The 21,582-nt window shown below is 39.1% G+C and overlaps 1 protein-coding gene across 1 annotated transcript in view; it reads left to right on the top strand.

Moving 5' to 3' along the window:
• Positions 1 to 21,582, top strand: part of AQR (aquarius intron-binding spliceosomal factor) — a 107,835-nt gene that overhangs the window by 77,644 nt on the left and 8,609 nt on the right. The window contains exons 25-33 of the mRNA XM_054026561.1: positions 2,088 to 2,223; positions 2,894 to 3,103; positions 4,045 to 4,182; positions 5,527 to 5,598; positions 7,186 to 7,373; positions 14,288 to 14,459; positions 17,679 to 17,849; positions 19,594 to 19,679; positions 20,397 to 20,571. Of these exons, the coding sequence (XP_053882536.1) occupies positions 2,088 to 2,223; positions 2,894 to 3,103; positions 4,045 to 4,182; positions 5,527 to 5,598; positions 7,186 to 7,373; positions 14,288 to 14,459; positions 17,679 to 17,849; positions 19,594 to 19,679; positions 20,397 to 20,571 (1,348 nt within the window). The remainder of the gene's footprint in view (positions 1 to 2,087; positions 2,224 to 2,893; positions 3,104 to 4,044; positions 4,183 to 5,526; positions 5,599 to 7,185; positions 7,374 to 14,287; positions 14,460 to 17,678; positions 17,850 to 19,593; positions 19,680 to 20,396; positions 20,572 to 21,582) is intronic.

A 21,582-nucleotide genomic window follows, 5' to 3' on the forward strand; every position in this document is an offset into this window, starting at 1 on the left:
GTTGGTAAAAAGGGGATAGAGAATAAGACTGAGAATATATTATTGCCCTTATATAAATCAATGGTACGCCCACATCTCGAATACTGTGTACAGTTGTGGTCTCCTCATCTCAAAAAAAGATATACTGGCACTAGAAAAGGTTTAGAAAAGGGCAACTAAAATGATTCGGGGTTTGGAACAGGTCCCATATGAGGGGAGGTTAAAGAGGCTAGTACTCTTCAGCTTGGAAAAGAGGAGACTAAGGGGGAATATGATAGAGGTATATAAAATCATGAGTGATGTGGAGAAAGTGGATAAGGAAAAATTATTTACTTATTCCTATAATACAAGAACTAGGGGTCACCAAATGAAATTAATAGGCAGCAGGTTTAAAACAAATACAAGGAAGTTCTTCTTCTCGCAGCGCACAGTCAACTTGTGGAACTCCTTACCTGAGGAGGTTGTGAAGGCTAGGACTATAACAGTGTTTAAAAGAGAACTGGATAAATTAATGGTGGTTAAGTCCATTAATTGCCAAATCCAAGATGGGTAAGGAATGGTGTCCCTAGCCTCTGTTTGTCAGAGGATGGAGATGGATCGCAGGAGAGAGATCACTTGATCATTGCCTGTTAGGTCCACTCCCTCTGGGGCACCTGGCATTGGCCACTGTCGGTAGACAGGATACTGGGCTAGATGGACCTTTCGTCTGACCCGGTACGGCCATTCTTACGTTCGTTTTTTTCTGACTGATTACTCTCCGGTGTTTGGGTCGTTCCTGGGTTCATTCTTCATACCAGTGCAATTGTCTTTTTAACATATGAAAGGTGGTTATAGCCCTGTGTGAATGCTATTTTACATATTAATTAAACAAAACTAGGCACATGACATGAATTGTGATGAATCAGAACATTTTTTTTCTTTTTAGTGAAAAATCTGGTTGTGGCCACTTGTAACTCTGGAGGCTGGATTTTGTTTTTAACACTCCAGAAAGCATATTTGATTATGGCTAATGGAAAAGTAATTTCGTTGCTTCAGTTGTAAAATAATGCTCTTTTCAGTTCTGTAACTTCTAGTATTCAAATTTCCAGCTTCAGCTACCCTGTTTTTTGATAAATAAGAAAGTAGAAATAATCATGAGTTCTAGGAGGTTCCATTTTTAGTCATTATAAGAAAAAACTTGCATTTATAAATGTTTTGTTAGGAGCTTTTACTGTCTTTCAAAATTATCCTTTTCTCACATTCAGAAATAATATTTTAAAAGCACACGTATGGAAAACTCATTAAGCTCAGTAACACATTTTTGTTTCCACCTTTAGGGGTGGTGTCAATATAATTGGGTGGGAGGGGAAAAAGTTAAAATAGTATCACATACTATTGCCACCCCTGATTTCCTATGCCATTTGTTATGGTTTTAGTCACATTTTCTTATTTTGTTTAATTTTTTTCTCTCCCATTGTTGTGTGAAAGACTTAAACTGGGAAAACTGACTGTGCAAAGGAAACAATTCTGGATTTGAATAGGGTAAAATGAACACTCTGAGCACAGACAGAAGGTATCCCTCTTACCCCCGCAAGTGGGTCCAATCACCTGTCTAGAGTGTGGCCATTAGAGGATGGACACAGAAGTGCTTCTAAGAATGCTGGGATGCATTATGAAAGATTAACCACAGAGAGCTTTGGTGTTCACATAAGGAAGCATGGTTTGTGTGAGTGAGACTTGGAAATTACTGGTGAAATTTCTAGTTCTGCCACAGACTTCCTGTATGACTCTGGGCAGGTTGCTGAATCTCTCTGCCTCAGTTCCCCACATGTAAAATTTGGATAATTCTTCCCTTCCTCATAGGAATATGTTTGAGGCACTTTGATTCTGTGGTTAGAGGGGGCATAGAAGTACTATCTAGATATAGTACTTCTATGCCCCCTATATAGTAACAGTTGGCAGTTAGCAGTTTTTTGTTCTGTTTTTATTGGTAACTAGAAAAGGCCAGTGCTTGTTCTGTGTAGTTATTTTTGCGACATCCAAGTATTGGCATTCAGCAGAATTCATTTCAGCTGAGAAAGAAACTCAGAATACATAATTCTTTGCATCACATTACATCCATTCTGTAGGTATGGAAGAGTTAATTATGTCCTGGGTCGAAGACTAGAGCTTCTACGGGAGGTTGGACGATTACAGGAGAGCCTGGGAGTCCCAGGAGATGTTTCTTATACTTGTGAAACAGCTGGCCACTTCTTCTTATACCAAGTAAGAGATTAAATATTTTTCCAAAGAGCAGATTTGGACCTCCCTATGTTATAAAGCACAATGTGGATATTGGAATGAATTTCTCAGAATTGAGTCTAAAGAAATGGTTTTGTTTGGTGGCTCAAAATGTAGACAGCAACTGAAGCTATAATTATAATGTTACTTGTTTGTGTTGCTATTGTTTTTAACTCTATGCCTGATGACTCAAATTGAAAGGCCAGCATTCTTGCTTTTTTGTACAACTCTTGGCAACGTTTCTGATCTGGATTTTCCTTTTCAGATAAGACAATCTCAGCAAATTTCTTCATGCTCTTGATGATAGATCTCAAAGCAGTAACTCGCTTTTGCTTTTGTTAGATAACTAAATGAAGGAAAACAAAGGGTACACACAACTGGAAATTCACTTTACATTTGATTTTTATGCTAGAGTACAACATCAAAATAGTAATTTATCTGTTTCAGAGATAGTTTAGTCTTACGAAAGAAATGCAATTTCTCTCCTTTAAATATATGTGTAAATTATTTTTATGAAATCATGTTGAAAACCAAATATAAACCTGTGATTTTTATGCAAATATGTACTAAATAAAAATAGGTAGCCTAAGGTTTAAAAAAAGCCCGTTGAATAGAAAAATATATACACCATCATAACACCTTTGTTTTTTTGCAGGTAATGTCTCGTTGGGAGGAGTATATTAGCAAAGTGAAAGTTAAAGGTGGCAAGCTTCCTGATGTTGCAGATGTCTCTAGTTTCTTCCCTTTTCACCAGTATTTTGCAAATGCCCCTCAACCAATTTTTAAAGGCAAATCTTATGAAGAGGACATGGAAATTGCTGAAGGGTGTTTCAGACATATTAAGAAAATATTCACTCAACTTGAGGTAAGATTTGTAAAATTTCAGTTTACTGGAATTTTTGGAATTATTTATTTGAGGGGGCATTTTTTAAACCAGATAGTATAAAAGGAAATCTAGACCAGCGGTTCTCAACCAGGGGTATGCGTACATCTTGGGGTATGCAGAGGTCTTCCATGGAGTACATCAACTCCTCTAAATATTTGTCTAGTTTTACAACAGGCTTCATAAAAGGCACTAGCAAAGTCAGTACAAACTAAAATTTCATACAATGACTTTTTTATACGTATATACTATACATTGAAATGTAAGTACAATATTTATATTCAAATTGATTTATTTTATAATTATATGGTAAAAATGAGAAAGTAAGTAATTTTTTAATAGCATGCTGTGACACTTGTATATTTATGTCTGATTTTGTAAGCAAGTAGTTTTTAAATGAGGTGAAACTTGGGGATACGCAAGCCAAATCAGACTTCTGAAAGGGGTACAGTAGTCTAAGAATGTTTGAGAGTCACTGATCTAGTCAGTGTATTTGGTGACTTTAGAAAATTAGGCTCAGATAGTTTTAATCTCTAAATTTGATCCCGTGAAGCAATAAAAAACAATGATCAAAAAAAGAGCAAACAGTTGAAAGCAAGTTTTCTAAAAATGAATGTGTCCTCAGACTATCAGGCAATTTTGTATGTGTGTAAGTTTTAATTTGCAGACACAAATAGGTGTTCCAGTTTTTTGTGGGTGTATTTTTACAGGTCCTTTTGAAATTTTGTTTATATTTCACAGCTATGTTTTGTTAGAGCTAAGAAATTAAGACATGAAATTGTTGTAGACTAGTACTTTTTACCTATATCTTTTTTGGTTAAGAATGGAAGGAGTAAAGTCAGATAGCTTTTGAGTGCATAGTTCTGTTGTAAGCAATATCATTTTGTATTCTCATTCTTGAGTGCTTTTTTCTCTTCCTGTAGGAATTCAGGGCATTTGAACTCCTCCGCAGTGGCCTGGATAGATCCAAATACCTCTTGGTGAAAGAAGCAAAGATCATTGCAATGACTTGTACTCATGCGGCCTTAAAACGACATGACCTGGTTGAATTAGGCTTCAAGGTAATGATTCCAATAATGGCAATATGCTAATCTAAAATATTTTCCTGCATTAAAATCCTATATTGTAAACAGACCATTATGTTGACTCACTGCAATTTTTAATCTGTTAAATTACCTAATTTTCCTTTTAATGAAAAATAATCAATATAAGTACTAATTGAGATCCTGTAAGGTATTTTGAGTATTGAAAGGCATAAAGATGTTAATTTGAATATTGCTTGCATATATGAAACCGTGTGCTTGTTTGTATGTGGTCATGACTTGTTTTCTTACTATTTATGCATTCCATAAATGTATATCATTCTGTTTGAAGCCATTGTAAATTTCTGCAGTAGTAGACTATTGTGATAAATTAGGACGTGATTGCATGCCAAGATAAAAGCAGGTGGAGAGCTGAAATAAATAGGACCCTATTAACACGTTGCTTAGCTAAATAATGAACAATTTGAAGAAGAAGCTCATGTAGCAGCACTTGCTTATTCCATTGAAGAGTGTAAATATCAGTGCTGCATTTTCACTTAGGTTTGGTCAGCACACAGTTTTTATACTGGTATAGCTATTTCAGTTAAAGAGAGAATAAATTATAGACCAAAATTGGTTTACTTAAAAAAATGTTAGCTTGATTTTGGAGTTTGGTCCTTCTTCCAAGGCAGGCAGATCTGTTTGGAGGTGGGACTGGGCAGGACTGTCCTCCCCACCTCCAATCTAGATATGGCTATTATGTGGGTAATGGAATGGAGCAGGATAAACCGAAGAAATGGAGTTGTTTGTCTCCCTGGTGAATCTGTCTTCATCAGCAAGTCTTCCCCCCCCTTTCCAGCCAGTGGATCTTCAGAATTATGAATGGAAGAAGGAGCTTAAGGCTTATTCCTCGAACAAGAAAGAAAAAGAGAAAATAAGATAGGGACCCAATGGAAAGTAAATCAAAAACTTAATATAACAAGATTGGTATTCAACTTATTCTGTCATTGATACAAGCCATACTTTTCTCTGAAAAGGAAGAAAAGGTAGGCATAGCATTCATTTTATGCTAGAGCCTTGTTGATTGAGTACTGAGTAGCATTATAGGCTGATGCTGATAATGAGATTTTAGTCACAGAAGACTACATGTGGACTTATTTATTTAGGTTTTAATGGAGATGTGCCTTCATGCTCATGGATGCTTCTCAGACAGAAATGTTGCTGCTCCTTTGGTACAAGTCTATGAAAAGTTAATTTCAACTGTCTGTATATGTGGTTTTGAAATAACTTCTCCCATCAAAAATGTACTCCAGTTTCTGTTCTTGTTTTATGTTTTTATTGACCAGAATCTTTAATCCCCCCCTTCTCTCCCCTCTCTTTCAGTATGATAACATCTTAATGGAAGAGTCTGCTCAGATTCTGGAGATAGAAACCTTTATACCTCTCCTCTTGCAGGTGAGAATTTCATTGTAAAATAAATTACTCCTCTCTCAAATCTTGAACAGTATGTTTTTGCTAATGACTGAAAGTGTGATATGCATTCTTGAGAACAGTATTTGCTTGTTACACCCATGATGCCAAAATCATTTTAAGTGTATCTGTTTCATCCTCAAAACAGGGCCCAGTACTGAAAGTTCCAGAGTATCTGCAGTTTCCATTGAAGTAGTAGGAGTTTGGAAGAGTTGGCATTTCAGGATCAGGCCATCAGTTCATAAATTCTCTTCATTATGAGTAGGGCTCCGGGGCTGTCATGGAGGTTGTGGAAGTCACGGAAGTCACAGAGGCCGGTGTGGCTCACCCCAGGGCTGCCCAAGCAGCTGGCTCAAGGGCCAGCTGCTCAGGTGGCTGTGGGGACAGCCATATCGGCCACTGCTGGAGCGGCTCTGCAGCCAGCTGCTCGGGCAGCCCCACATCAGCCACACTGGCTGCTGCTCAAGTGGCCCTGGACAGCTGGCTCCGGGGACTGCCCAAGCAGTAGCTGATGCAGCTAGCCCTGTGAACTACCCAAGCAGCAGTCCCAGGGATGGCTGAAGCAGCCACTGTCAGCGGCCCCCGGCAGTGGCCCTCAGGGCAGCTAGAGCAGTGGCCCCCAGCAGCTGGTGTTGCTGGCCCTGACTGCCCCTTACTGCAGTGCCCCTTCCTGTCCAAGGTGCAGGTGTCTCAGCCTTCTAGAGAGACAGTGCTCAGTCCATGAGCTCCCAGCACCAACTTACCCTGCTCTGCCCTGCAGCTATCATTGGGCCCTGATTGGCTGCCCCGTGCAGCCTCCCTTTAAGTGGAGGTATTGTCAAAGGTAAAAACTAGGAGCACAGTAAGGCTTGCAGAAACCACAGTTGTATTGCTTCTGCAGTTTCCTTTAACTCATATCCATAATTTCTGAAGGTACATATGATTCTTTCTTTTGCCCTCTGTAATAGAGCATTACTACTTCTGTTGTATCATCATTGCAGTGGGTCAGATTCATTCTTGCTATAACTCTTATTGTGTTAATGGATAAATTAATCTGGTTATGTTCATTAAACATGAGCAATTTAGCATAAAATATTAAACTCTCCTTTTTTCAGGACATGGGAGACATTGGAAGGGCAGTAATAGATGCCTTTAGACCTGTGGGCCGCACGCTGCCCGTCAGAGTAATCTGCTGGTGGGCAGCGAGACAGTTTGTTTACATTGACTGTCCGCAGGCCCAGCTGCCCACAGGTCCCAGTTCCCGTTGGCCGGGAATGGTGAACCGTGGCCACTGGGAGTTGCAGGCGGCTGTTCCTATGGACGGTCAATGTAAACAAACTGTCTTGCGGCCTGCAAGTGGATTACCCTGTGGGCCGCATGTGGCCCGTGGGCCTCAAGTTGCCCACCGCTGCTTTAGACTAACATTTCATTTGCAGTTCAGTGCAGTTTAAAAACAAATGATATTAAATATTGAAAATTAGTGCTTATAACAAAGCCAATTTGACCCTTACTTTACTAGAATTATTTTAATAAGGTAATGCCTGAGCATATGATAACCCAGGTTAATTCTGCAATTTTTTAATTGTTTAATAGAATCCCCAAGATGGATTCAGCCGACTAAAACGATGGATTATGATTGGTGACCATCATCAGTTGCCACCTGTCATTAAGAACATGGCTTTTCAAAAATACTCCAACATGGAACAGTCTCTCTTTACACGCTTTGTTCGTGTGGGGGTGCCAACTGTTGACTTGGATGCTCAAGGAAGAGCAAGAGCAAGGTAAGATAAAGGAAAAAAGTCAGGAGGTCTTATTCCCGGGTACCAGGTTAAAAACATATGGTTTTGAATAACTTACTTTCTTAAGTATTCAGGCCAAATGGATCTGACATTATCCCTTTAACAGCTAGTGGAGGTGGAAGTATCCTTCCAAGGAACTGGTACATTGCCCAGACTTCAAGAACATTGAAATCAAATTCTAGATCATGTTACAAATCTAGGGAAAATGCACCTTTCATGTAACATTATGATGACATGGCCTTCAGCTCTTAAATATAGGAGGCATTCATGATTATTCATATTTTCATAATACTGCTATCATAGAATACATTCCATTTCTCCCTTGCATCCATGATTCACACATTTATCATTTCAGGGCTGGAGTGCAGTAACTCTCAAGCTTTTTCTATCAATAAGGTCAACCTTAAACTCAACCCTCAGGAGCCTGAGAATGACTAGCCCTAGAGAGGACATCACAGCAGTATTCCATACCCTCCAGTGGGTCCTGTTGTATTCATTTATATGGAATGAAGGGCCCAAATAGTCAAAGGTGTTAACATGACCTTGGAACTGTCCAACATAAAACCGTTTTAAACAAGGCTCAGGGTTTAGTTTACAGAGACCTCAGCCTGCTTAGTACCATGGCAAACACACTATTTAAAATCCTTTTAACTGTTTATTTAAAAATACGTAAAAGAAGGAAAAACAGTTAAAGCATTTGAAATGTATTAAATAATGCTTTCATTTTAACAACAACTTTTGTTCCCTTTAGCTGTAGAGTTTTTTTTAAGGGGAAAAACCCCTTTTTTTTCCATGGAGATAACTGTCCTTTTTGGAGAAAATTGAGAAAAGTAGTTGAGATGAGATGAGCTGTTTTTGTTGCTGCTGTTAAAGTTCAATCCTGATTCCTAGAAGACAAACACAAGAAGGGAGAGAAAAGAACAGCAAAGACAGAAAAATGCAGCTTCTGTTTCTGGTATTGACTCTCACTGGCAACCTCACTGCTGTACCAACACTGGCACCGCACATGGTCTTATCATTCACTCCAAGACTTGGCAAACTCGTACCAGCATAGGGCTGTTTTTAGCTGCCTCTCTCTGGTCACAGACTTACAGGAGTGATGCAAAATATGTAGTTCTGCTTAACTAAGCCGGACCCTTATTAGACAGAAGGCAAAAGGTGATGGGTAGGAAAGAGAAGAAATAAGATTAGGAAAGAAAAGAACACACAAACGGGAGGGTATGTGTGTGACAAAGTCTCCTGTCCAGGTGATGGTTAGGATTTAGCCAAAGCCAAGGGAAGTGGTGGTGTCATTTGGCTCCCTCCCTGTGGCTCAGTCTTCTTAGAGGTCTCAGGATTAGGATGAAGAAGGTCTGGGGTCCTAGGAGATGATGGGTGTGGCAGCTCACTGCTGCAGTTGTTGGCAGGCAGCTGTTTCTTCTGCTAACTTTTTCCAAAAGTCGTCGTCTTTTGGGTTTATTAAAGGGAGTGTCGGGAATAGTCCATCCTCTCATTAAATAGTCTATCAATAAACCTAATTTCTGACACACTAATTTTCTGTCATTGATTTCAAGTTGTCTAATCCTCTTCTTTACCAGTCATAATCTTAATACTGTCCTTGAGTGGTGTCAGTAAAACCCTTTCTGTTTAAGTTAATTCATTCTTTCTCTCTCCTTCTTATAAATTTTATATAACAGGACATTGTGACAGTTTATGAACTTTCACTTACTTTTTACAGTTAAACTTACAATTAGGGTAAATTTGTAGGCCCAAGTATCACAATAGTACCCATTTGTTTCTAGCTCCAGTTCAGAGTACTGGTAATTGCTAAATCCTTTAACAGGATGCGACTTAGCTACCTTTGGGTCTTCTCCAGCCACAACTGTCCCAAGTTCACTGTGCTCATTAGGGAACTGAGTTAGGTGGTAGTCAGTTCTGAATCTCTGTCTGTGGAACATATTGCCAGAAGAGATCAAACAGTGATCTGGAGTACCAACCTTAAAATCTGCAACTCTCACTTTTCACAATTGTCTGTCCACAATAACAGAAGCTAAATTAATAGAATAAAATTCAAGAACAAACCACCAAACTCTAGTTAGGTAGGAGTAGCATCTGCTTTGATTTTGAGCATCTCTTGCTTTACTCTGTTTCAGCACCTGGACATTATGATTTCTGCTCAATGTATAACTAAAATAGATACATAGTGCAACTTCACTGAAGTCATTTGAGTTTCACTGGGAATATATCTTGCCCTTTATCCATTAATTGGATTGTAAACACCTACTCCATTGACTTCTTTATTTTCCAAATTCTTCTTCTTGTTGGATATCAGTACATTTTATTGTAGGGCTATCCCTGAGGGCAGACATTTTGGGCCAGATCTTAAGCTAATGTAAATTAGCTCCATTGGAGTTGTGCCATTTTGTACCAGCTGAAGATCTGGCCCCATGTCTTTCTCCAAAGTTAGCACCAGTTCTGATTGCAGGTTGGCTAAAAGGAGCACTTCCACAGTGATTCTGGAGCTTGAGTGCTTGCAGTTTTAAGTTTGCTCCCTAATTCAGGTCTTCCACATTGCACAAAGGCAAAGAACTATATGCAAAGGGTCTGTTTTGTTGAAATTTTTGTAAGAAAAAGACCACCAGTAAGTGCACTTTTAATTTCTGCCATGTGAGACTTTAATTCTAATGTTGCACTATAAAATTCTGCTATTTTAAAATAGTAAATACACCTCTACCCTGATATAATGCTGTCCAATATAACGCGAATTCGGATATAACGTGGTAAAGCAGCGCTCCGGGGGATGGGGTTGCTTTACCGCATTATATCCAAATTCGTGTTACCACAAGCGGTTCCTCTGCGCCCACCCGTTACTTGCTGCGGCCCTCCCCGGGACCCCCCCCCGCCCCAGCTCACCTCCATTCTGCCTCCTCCCATGAGCGCACCGCAGCTCCGCTTCTCCTCCTCCCTCCCCTCCCCCCCTTCTAGGCTTGCCGGGCCAAACAGCTGATTGGCGTGGCAAGCCTAGGAGGGAGGGAGAAGTTGAGCGGAGGCAGAGCAGAGGTGAGCTGGGGCGGGGAGCGGTTCCTCTCCCTACTCCGATATAACGTGGTCTCACCTATAACATGGTGAGATTTTTTGGCTCCTGAGGACCACGTTATATCGGGTTGGAGGTCTAAGTTAGTTAGTCTTTTTTAAAAACGTAAAGTAAAATGAACATAATAAATGAGAACTTTTGAAATTAATTTTTCCATTATACAAATTTATTGAAAAATTAAAAGCTTTGCAGAATATTTGTTTTCTGAGCATATTCACTAGAAATATTTTTCAGGAAGATTTGCATTTTTAAATTATAATGTTTGAGTATCTAATGCAACTAAAAGATAAATAAAGTTAAATTTTGCCATCTGTTGCTCTGCATCTTCCCAGCAAATTTGCATGAAAGGATTGAAGAATTCCTACATTTTGATGCAAACAACTCCTGATCAAGGCTCTCACTTATCCTACCCCATTTCCCTTCACCTCCCCGATTTTAATTGTAATGGACACTTTATGGGAAGCTACTTATTCTAAATATTCTGTCTCTCTGGATATTGACCATTTCCCCTTTGTCGGAGATGTTTGGGATAGTCTTCCCTTTCTGAAAATGCGAGAAACAATTCAGACTTCTCCATGATGCTCCAGGGTTGAGTGTTCCCCTTCTGCCAGATTCTTTGCATATGGTGGACAAATAGCAGCACTTGAATCTTATAGATTGCTAACCTTTAAAATGATTTGTTGGCAATAGTTGGCAAAATCCCTTCCCCCGTCTCTTTTTTCCCTTGGGGGTGGGGGTTGGAAACTAATATTTCCCTAACATTTTGTTCCCCAAATAGTACCACCCACCAAACTCCTTCAAATCCTTTGTTCCATCTTTCCTTTCCCATCACGATATAGCTTACCAAAGGGTGCAAGCCCATAGTTAGGAGGTGCTCAATCTGTGAAGGTGCTATCTATCCTGTTTGATGGCCCATGGTACAATGAACCCATTGAGAGAAGCCCGGGGCTCCACCTATGAGACAGCAGGACATGTAGGGACACGCTTGTGGACAGGGGACTCCAAGAGCTTTTCCATGCCCATGTGCTGTGAACTTAGTTTGGGACAGAGGATGTACAAGCCACATGACAAAGGATATAAAAAAGCAGCTGCATCTTTTCCATTTTGCCTTCAATCCTGCTTCTCACCTCTGGAGTATCTTCTCTACAAACTGAAGTTTTGAACAAAGGACTGATAGACCCAAGCTTTGGATGTGTTCCTCAGGGACTTTACAAGCCAGCAAACTCACCAATGCTGCTAAGACTCACAAGTACAATTTGCTCTCCTTTTTGCGGCCTGCCCTGACCTTGGCATTTTCAGTGTGGGCTACCCTAGGCGTCTCGGGTCACAGTCTCATCCATCTTTATCTGCTGCTCCTAGGTCTTCTGGTCTTATGCATAGTTATTACTCTGCTCAGTCTTCCTTACAGGCAGAATCTTCTCTTCTGTCTGCCACATCTCAGTCTAGATTAAATCTGATAGCTTGGTTAGTTGACCAGCAAGTCCAAAACAAGATACTTCTCCAAATAATAGTCTACTAGCTTTGTGCAGGTTTTTCACCCGTTTGTCCTACAAGAGTCTAGACAAAAAACCTTTTACTGGTATCAAAACAGAAATATATCAACTCTCTGAAGCCTGGATTTTCTTACAGCAGTGATTTTCAACATGTGGGGATCTAAGATTTCCAAAGGGGTATTCACTTTCTTTCAAAAATTTTTAGAGGCCCACAAATGAAAAATGGTTGAAAACCACTGTCTTACAGCATGACCTAGACCTAGCCCAGCACATTCCATCATTGCATTACATGTTTCAACATTAAACAGCAGAATAAATGCAAGCCCATCCAAGTCTCCTATACCTGATGGTAACAGTTTTCTTGTGCAGCATGACTACCCAAGCCAACAATTAGGGAAATTTTTTCCTACCTGGAATCTGTACACAATACTGTGTTTTTCATGATCCAGGCATTCAAACCTCTATGGCATCTAACTCTTTGTGTTTCCATTTTATAAATAATAACTAGAGGAGTTTCTGAAATCTCTGCTCTCAGAAGACACTAGCCTTACTGCATCTTCTACAGGACGAACACTGTTGTTCATTGTCCAGAGTAATTTGTATCAAGATTACTTCTTCCTTCGGTACCCGACAGGAAATAATTCTGCCTTATTAATAAAAATAATACCTAGCTCTTATGTAGTGCTTTCCATCATTAGCTCTCTAAAGCGCTTTACACAGGAGGTCAGTGTTATCCACATGTTATGGATGGAGAAACTGATCGAGGTGAAGTCATTTGTCCAAGATCACCCAGCGGGCCCTTGACAAAGCCAGGAATAGATCCTAGTCTCAGGATAGATAGATCCACTAGGCATTCATTTTACTCAAAGCCTCAATATCCAAAAGAAAAAGCATTTAAAATGCTAAAATGTATGTTAGTGGAGCCTATCCATATAGGAAAACATCTTTGTTTTCTTTTATTTTCATACCTGGGTCTGAAGCATCTAAACCAATCCTGGCTAGGTGGATCAAGTTCTGTATCAGCAGTGTATTCAGCTACAGATAAACTGATCCCAGAGGGGATAAGAGCCCCCTCAGCACATTCATGGTAACATCCTGTCCAGAAAGGGGATCAGCCACCACAAAGGAAATCTGTAAAGCTGCCACCTGGTCATCTATCAACACGCTTATAAAAGCCCCACAGGCTTGACCTGCATTCCTTTGCAGAAACATCCTTTGGCAGGAAGGTGCTCTAAGCAGTGTACTGAAAATAGACTAATTTTAAAGGAGGAGGTGGAAGAACATTCTTCTTCTGTCCCACTTCTTCTTTCTTTCCTACCAATTTTTCTTATTGCAGTTTCATCCCAAATGTCTCAGACTGGGAGAGCAGTCGAATCCAAAATGGAACATATGTTACCTTATTTCTGAGACTGGCTTCTCTTCCTCAGTCTGCCCCTTCTGAGATACAGTTTCCAATTCCCTATACCATGGTCTTTTCAAGGCCCCCAAGTGTCATCATTAAATTAGATTTAATCTACTAATAATTTAGTGTTTTCATGTGGCTCTGTATAAAGGTAGATAGGTTCATCCATGGGGATTGAACGTGCCCAAGCTGCCTCTAGTATTTGCAGTAAGAGAGATACAGTCTTTTGCACTTGGAAGAGGTTGGTTCAGAAGGGAGGATGATCCAAAGGTTAGGGCATTAGCCTGGCATTCAAGAGACCAGAGTTTAATTTCCTGCTCCCCCACAGTCTTCCTGTGCGACCTTTGGGAGGTTACTTACAGCAAAATTTTCAAAAGTGTTTTTTAAGTCCTATTTTCAGAAGTAACTTGCACTTAGCAGCATAAGATTCATTGACTTTAATTGGGACTTAGGCTCCTAAATGTCTGTCACTTCTGAAAATAGGACTTAAAAATACTTTTTAATATTAGCGTGTCTCTGCCTCCATTCTCCATTTGTAAAATGGGAATGTCGGGTCCTCAAGTCACTCTTTACCAGAGGACCGTGGCAAGATATGTCCATGATCTCATACCCCTCAGTTGAGGGAAGGGAGAATTGTAGCTCAGACTACAGCCATGTGCGATATCACCATTCACATCCTCCAAATACCTTGCCAGATTCCTCCCATTAAACAGAAGTGAGACCCCAAGTTTCCTCCTGTGGAAAAAGAAGCAAAAAAACTTTAAATTAAAAATACCAGGCAACCTTTGAATAGCAAGGCATAGTAATGAGAAAAACAGAAACACGATTGTATCTATCTGGTTTGCATGTCACTTAAGAAATATTTTTAATCTGATCCAGGAAGGAGTTCAAGCTCCTCTTACTGTTTTTGTTTTTGTTTTTCTGAAAGTTTGTGTAATCTCTACAACTGGCGTTATAAGAATCTGGGTAATCTGCCTCACGTGCAACTTCTGCCAGAGTTCAGAACTGCAAACGCTGGATTTCTCTATGATTTCCAGCTTATAAACGTAGAAGATTTCCATGGTGTGGGAGAGTCTGAACCCAATCCTTATTTCTACCAGGTAAGAAAAGAGATTCAGTGCCCTATTAGAAATGCAGCATTCTGCCTCATTAAATCTGGAAAGAAATGAAGATAGAATATTGATTTCTTTAACTGCAGTTAAGTAAGCTTTCAGAGCATTAAAATGTTTTTTATATTTTTGCATACATAATGGAATGCAGTTTTTAATGATCAGTCCTTATGATTATTTAGTTATGGAGGTCATAAAATTATAATAATTATTCTGTGGTGTTTGGCTCTCACACTGAAGTATGATTTTCCTTGACTCTCCCTCCCCAAGCCCCAAAAGTAGAAGTGAATTTCCCTTTTTTTTTTTTTTTTTTTTTTTTTTGACTGCATATTTTGTTGAAGATAAATAGTTTTTTGGACCAATGCCAATTACAACCAGTTATAATCTTGTTTATCTGCTTCAGCATTAAAATACATGGCAGAATTTCTCTGTCCTTGGAAGAGGGAGGATTTGCTTTGAGATACATGTCCAGACTGGGAGAGTCACTGTTTTTATTGATCTGTATATAGTGTTCCAAAAAATGGTTTCCCAAACCAGCCTTCACAAAAGGATCAAACTCTACTATATTGTGTGCATGGATGTGTATATTTCACCACAATGTTGTGTAACACTACATTGTGTAACAGTTCAAGCTGCTCAAGTATAACCACCATCAAAGCAAACATTAAAACACTAGGAAATTCACAATTCAATTATGTCAAATGCTATACCGCAGCCAACAACCAGCTAAGATTAAGCGCAATCTTCATCTGGCCCCATTAATCACAATGTGCATCCTCTATCACAATGAAAATCAAATGCCCCACACCTTCAATTCTTTGTTCCTTTCTTACCTAAAGCTTTGTATTAAAAACTGTGGTACAGATGTACAAAAATAGGATCCTACGTTATGGTTCCTATTGTGAAAGTCTTCGATATAATTTGCACAGTTAAGGATTTTCATATGTATGTGTCTGTGAAGGTTTTATTTTTGAATCTTGTAATTTTTCTAAGGTGTATAAAGATGTTTGTAATTATGGATGAGGTCTTCTTTTACTTTTTTAAAAATTAAACCATTATTCAGGTATAGTGAATATATCACTGCTATAACACCATGTTCCCTTGATTAACTTTATTCATAAGAACTTAATTGTTCTGTAGTTTGTGGAAGCTGTAATACTAAAAAATGTACACACTTTCTCATCATAGTAGCTTTTATCCTTTCCATGTAATTTCTGATATTTTTTTTTAATGTGAGGTTTGTGTACACACTCTGTGTGTATTTATAGCACATGGAATGTGTAATTGGTGATCCAGGGTTTTTTAATGGGCAGTGATTAATATGGCTTTCAGAATGCTATTTGTGTTCATGAATGTATGAGTATGTCTTTTTGTATAGACTTAAAGGTGACCAGAATTTGTAGAACATGAGTAAAGTGTTCCAGTATTTGTAGCAATAACTTCAACCAAGTAAATCAGAAATGAAACAGGGAAAAGAGGGATGAGTTGCAGCCTGTATTTATATAAATATAACAATTTGAAGAACTTCATATTCCAAGTTCAAATTGTTATATTTATATAAATACAGGCTGCAACTCAACCCTCTTTTCCCTGTTTCATTTCTGACAGTGGGATTTTCAAACATCCTCAGCATTAGATTAGTTTTGTTGCCAATGAAGTCAGTGGGAGTTTTACCAATGGCTTCAGTAGGAGTTAAATCAGAGTTAAATCGCTGCTAAGCACTTTTGAAAAATCTCAGCCTTAAAACTTATTCAAAACTATGATACTTATTTAGAGGTATCTGTATACTATGATTCCAAGGTTTTGAGGCAGTATAAATAAGAGTTGTAACTTCACTTTGTCTCCCTTGAGGAGGAAATGAAAAATTACAGTTTGTATATTGTAGTACTCAAAGGTCTCGATCAGGACCCCACTGTACAAAGCAAGATACTGTCCCTGATTCAAGGACTTCTGATAACTTCAGTTTTAATCCTATATTGAAATGAACTAAGAGTATTTGAGCATTTCCCAAGAAGTTATTGGTAGGTGGGACTGATTAAGCATACAGTAACTCCTCACTTAAGGTTGTAGTTATGTTCCTGAAAAATGCGACTTTAAGCAAAACGATGTTAAGCGAATCCAATTTTCCCATAAGAATTAATGTAAATGGGGGGGGTTACATTCCGGGGGGGGGGGGGGGGGGAGAAATTGCCAGACAAAAGGCATTGTATACATTTTAAACCATTTTAAACAAGCAATTTAATTCTTGTATAAGTTTTAAACAATTTTAAAGAAACAATTTAATACTACAATCATCATTGCTGAGTACGAAGCAAAGGGAGGTGCCCTCGCCTTACCCCACAAAGGCTCAGCCCACTGGCACTGCAGACAATGAGGCAAGCAAAGAGGCTGAAGGTGCCGTAGGCTAGGAGAAGCACGTTGCACAGCAGCAGTTGCAGTTTCCCCTACTGTGCAAGCACCGGGGCGGGGGGCTCAACCCTCAGCCCGCCCAATCCACCCCTTCCCCCAAGCCTCCACCCTTAACCCACCTCTTCTCTCCCCCTGCTCCACCTCCTCCCCCTTTACTCCACATGCTGCATCCTCGCTCCTGCCTCCTGAACTCCTCAAACCAGCTGATTGCCACGGGCAGGAGGCAAGGGGAGCAGGGGGAAGGCGCTGACTGGGAGGGTCGTAGGGGAGCTGATGAGGGGGCTGCCAGCTGTGGACAAAGCAGGCAGCCAAACGACGTTATATCGGAGCATTGCAGAACTTTAAACGAGCTGGTTCTGTAATGAAGCAGGGATGTAAGATCGAAACAGTGTTAAGCAAGAGGACTTTAAGTGGGGAGTTACTGTATTTACACATAGCTTATTAGCATTAAGCTTTTCATGTAAATATTTTCTTGATTGATCTGTTCATATCACACCCATAGTCACAGAATTGCTCAGTGCATCAACAGTTGTAACCACAGAAACAACAGTTAACAATAATATGGTAACTGGGATTTTCAGCAATCCCTTTATTCATGAGGAACCTAAATTAGATGGACGAAACCTAAGGCTTTTGTTCGTTCCTCTCATTTTTCTACAATGAGCTTGTTTTTCAGTGCTTTGATTTATTTTAAACAGGGGTCTTCTAAATGCACCAGGATGCCTCAGTAGGGTCAACTCACTCCCAAAGTCAGAGGCACAAATGAGCCAACTAACATTTTATTTTCCTTTTAAAATGCAGAATCTTGGTGAAGCAGAGTATGTTGTAGCACTCTTCATGTACATGTGCCTGCTTGGTTACCCTGCAGACAAGATCAGTATTCTGACAACCTATAATGGACAAAAGCACCTGATCCGGGATATCATTAATCAGCGTTGTGGGAATAACCCACTTATAGGCCGACCAAACAAGGTAATTCTCAAAATAACCAAATACTTATCATTCTCTGACCTTTTAGAATTATAAATTACAAAACAATATACTGTAGTTATATAGTTTCACCAATATCTACATGATGAGTTCTTTCTTTGATGACTACAAATGTTATATTCACTGGGATACTGTGGATAGACCACTGTTCCCAAGATGTTACTCAACAGTACATTAATCTTTTCACTTACTTTTGTTTATTTGGACTCTTGCGTAGGCTGTATAACTAGATGAAATATGGTGCTCCCAGGTTGCAAGCTATACAGGAAGGATAAATTAGATGGCTAGCAGTGTTACACAGCAGAAGGATCATAATTACTAACAAAAGATCTTTCCAGAGTGTAGATGCCCACTTGGTGAAATATCTGGTTAAAATCCCTAATTAACAGAAATACCAACATAACTGTAGGAGTCTGTTTATTCCTGGGGGCATTCTGCGCCAAAAATTTTAAAATTCTGTGCCAAAAAAATAAAAATTCTGCGCACAGTATTTTAAAATCCTGCAAAATTCTGAAAATTTTATTTGTCAAAATAACACTACATAATCACACTGAACTTCCATTATTTAGGTAATTTATCTCAAAATATCTGTCAGCAAGTATGTCTGTAACAATACAGACACGCACAAAAATTCCCCTAGGAGTAGAAAATTAAAGAAACCCCTATGACAACCCAGTCCCTGTCTCTGCCCCCTTCACCACCCCTCCAGAGCCCAGCTGGGGGGGCCAGACACCCACAACCCCTCCTTCCTCCCGCCCCCCCCCGCCCTTCCAGAGCCCAGCCACAGTGCTCCCCCAACCAATACACCCAAACCCCCTTCCTCCCAGAGCACAGCCAGAGGGCCCCCTCTTGCCCAGATACCCACACCCTCTGCCCCCCTCCCCCGAGCCCAGCTGTTGCCACCCCAGCCCAGACACCCAGCCCTTTTCTTTCTCTCTTCCTCCTCTTCCTTCCCCCTGCCCCTAGTGGCAGCCATCAGATAGAAGTGTGAGTGTCAGATCCATTGTTTAACAATTGTTGCTGCTCAATTAGAATTGATATGTTAAGTTGGTCACTTATTAAGTGGGAGCCAACTGAGTGACAGTGAACTTTAAATGGCAGATGTCAAAACTATATGAGGAAAACAGTTAACAGCAGGCTAAATGTAAAAGAACATAGATTCAGCCTTGAATACATAGGTTTGTTTTCGCTCGCACAGTAATCACCAAGGATAGCTGGAAGATTATAAGCCTCATTTTATGGGTCTCCCCTTAGAAGTTGTATTCCAACGTTTAAGAAGACATCAATGAATGTTAAAGGTGTTCAACTCCTCTTAATTTCTTTGGAAATTACAGATACTCGCCTTGTCTCTCTGAATCAGAGCTAAATACAAATATTATTGATACTTTCTTGTGATTTTTGTTTTGAATACTTTCATAGTCTTCAAGCCACTACAATCTCTCTAGTAAAAAAGAGTTTGTGTTTGCCATAGTTCTAGGCCATCAAGGTTGATGTTTTTCTGGTAGTGGCTCGAAATGAACTCTCACATAACAGAGAGTGCTAAGACATGCTCTTCCCCTCTCTCCAAGTCATGTCAACCTTCAGCATCAATTTAGCATGATACTTTTCGCTGCAGGAGGCCAGTTTGCTTCTACTAAATTCCAAATTGTTCTTAATACCTTTGGAAATGCAAATATTTTTTGGAAGATACAGTAGATGAGTTAATCTTAATTTATCTTTCTTTTAGGTGACAACTGTAGACAGATTTCAAGGTCAACAAAATGATTATATTATCCTTTCATTAGTGCGAACCAAAGCTGTTGGTCATCTTAGGTATGTAAGAAAATATCTTCACAAATGCCTTAAAATGTGTAATTCACTTCACCTAATTTTACCAGAGCAGAATTTCTGGTAATGAGTGTCCGTATTACATGTACTAAATTGTAGTAACAAAATTAGTGTGACATACTGAAAGAAGCTCAAAACCAATTCCATATATAGCCGTCTGGTACCCACTTCACAGCCACTTTGCCCTTCACTATTGGGTCTTATCTAACTACTGTAATTTGTGCATATTATTGCAGGTACAGTGAATTTAATATTACCTTATTAAAATAGTAGAGAATGCAATGCTAGTTCAAGTAAAGGCTTGAAATAATCTTGAGAAAATAGTCTGTCTGAGCTTGATTTGTGTATCTGAGGTGTTTGGCTTTTGTGTAGTTCCCTATTGATGTGCACATTTGAGAATGTCTGCACTTCAGCTATGGAGGAAAAAAGAGCCTTTGGAGGAAAAAGATGGACACAATTTTGTAAAAACATCTTGTTGCTGTACATGAGCTTGAATGTAAATCTTTACTGTAAATACTAGAATAAAATATTGAAAAAACTGAGAAAGATATTCCCTTATATCTACAGATTTCCTAATGTTCTATATGCCCTTTAATTATACGTGTCTGTGAGATTAATGTTCTATGAAGACGTTTCAGTGGCAATCAAAGCACTAGAGGTAGTAAAAAGACCTTGATCTGTTTGATGTTTTGTTTCCTGAAGGGATGTCAGACGTCTAGTGGTTGCTATGTCAAGAGCCCGGCTTGGGCTGTATATTTTTGCAAGAGTATCCCTGTTCCAGAATTGCTTTGAGCTAACTCCAGCTTTCAGCCAACTTACAGCTCGACCCCTTCAACTGCATATAATTCCCTCAGAGTATTTTCCAACAATCAGACAGGTAAGCACATCTGTTCTAAATTGTACTACATAGAATAGTGTGGTAGCAGTCCACTTTCTTCACTGGGTGCATAGTAAAAGAGATAGGATTGCAAAGCTTCCTCATTACAGACAAATGTTATTTGGATACTTATGGCCCAGGAATTTGCCATGTTGCACCAGCTGTCATTAATTGAATTGTTTGTATTTTAGTTATACATATATAATTTAGTTCAGTTATGTGTGTTTTCTTATTAAGCTTTGCTTGTGCAACACTGAATCAACAGTATGTTATTTTACGTTAAACACTGAAGTACAATGAGTACAGTATGTTGGATATTTTGTTCCTTATTAAACCACTACTTGGAGTCATGTAAATTATCTGAAATAAAACACATGGCTTCTTAATAAGAGAAATATAAATTAATATTTGACACAACATATTGAGAAGTATTGTTTAATCTATTAATCATCACTGTCTTTTTTTACCTTGAATTCTTTGTGTGATTGTGTCACATATATTGAATTGAGATATCTAGAATCTAATAGATGTGTTTTCCTGGAATGATAGGATAGAAGTTACAAATATAACAGTGGAATTTTAGTCTGTGCTTCTAGATTATAATGGTATTTGTTCCTCCTTTTGCAAGTGACCACTTTGGTATCTTGGAAGCAAGAGGTTAATATTCCAAACCCTTAGGTTAATGTTGCTACCGTAAATTAAATGAAACAGTTGATGCTGCATAGCGATGGGACTTTCAGCCCCCACAGCAATATGCACATGTAAAAAAAAGAGAGGTGTTTCTAAGGAGACTATTAGTAATTTTTTTCCTATGCCTTTGCAAATTTTCCAAATGATGTCTCTTTCTCTCCATGTATAGACAGATAACCCTCAATTACATTTATAGGAGCTGCATATCTAGACAAGAACCTAGTCCCCTTCCCGCCACACAGTCTTGTTTAAAATACATTTAATTTCACTTTTGTGCTTTTGCATTTATTCCCTAACATGGGAAAAGCACCTTTCTGAAGA

The sequence above is a fragment of the Malaclemys terrapin genome, chromosome 4 (genome assembly GCF_027887155.1).
Source record: "Malaclemys terrapin pileata isolate rMalTer1 chromosome 4, rMalTer1.hap1, whole genome shotgun sequence".
Lineage (NCBI taxonomy): Eukaryota > Metazoa > Chordata > Testudines > Emydidae > Malaclemys > Malaclemys terrapin.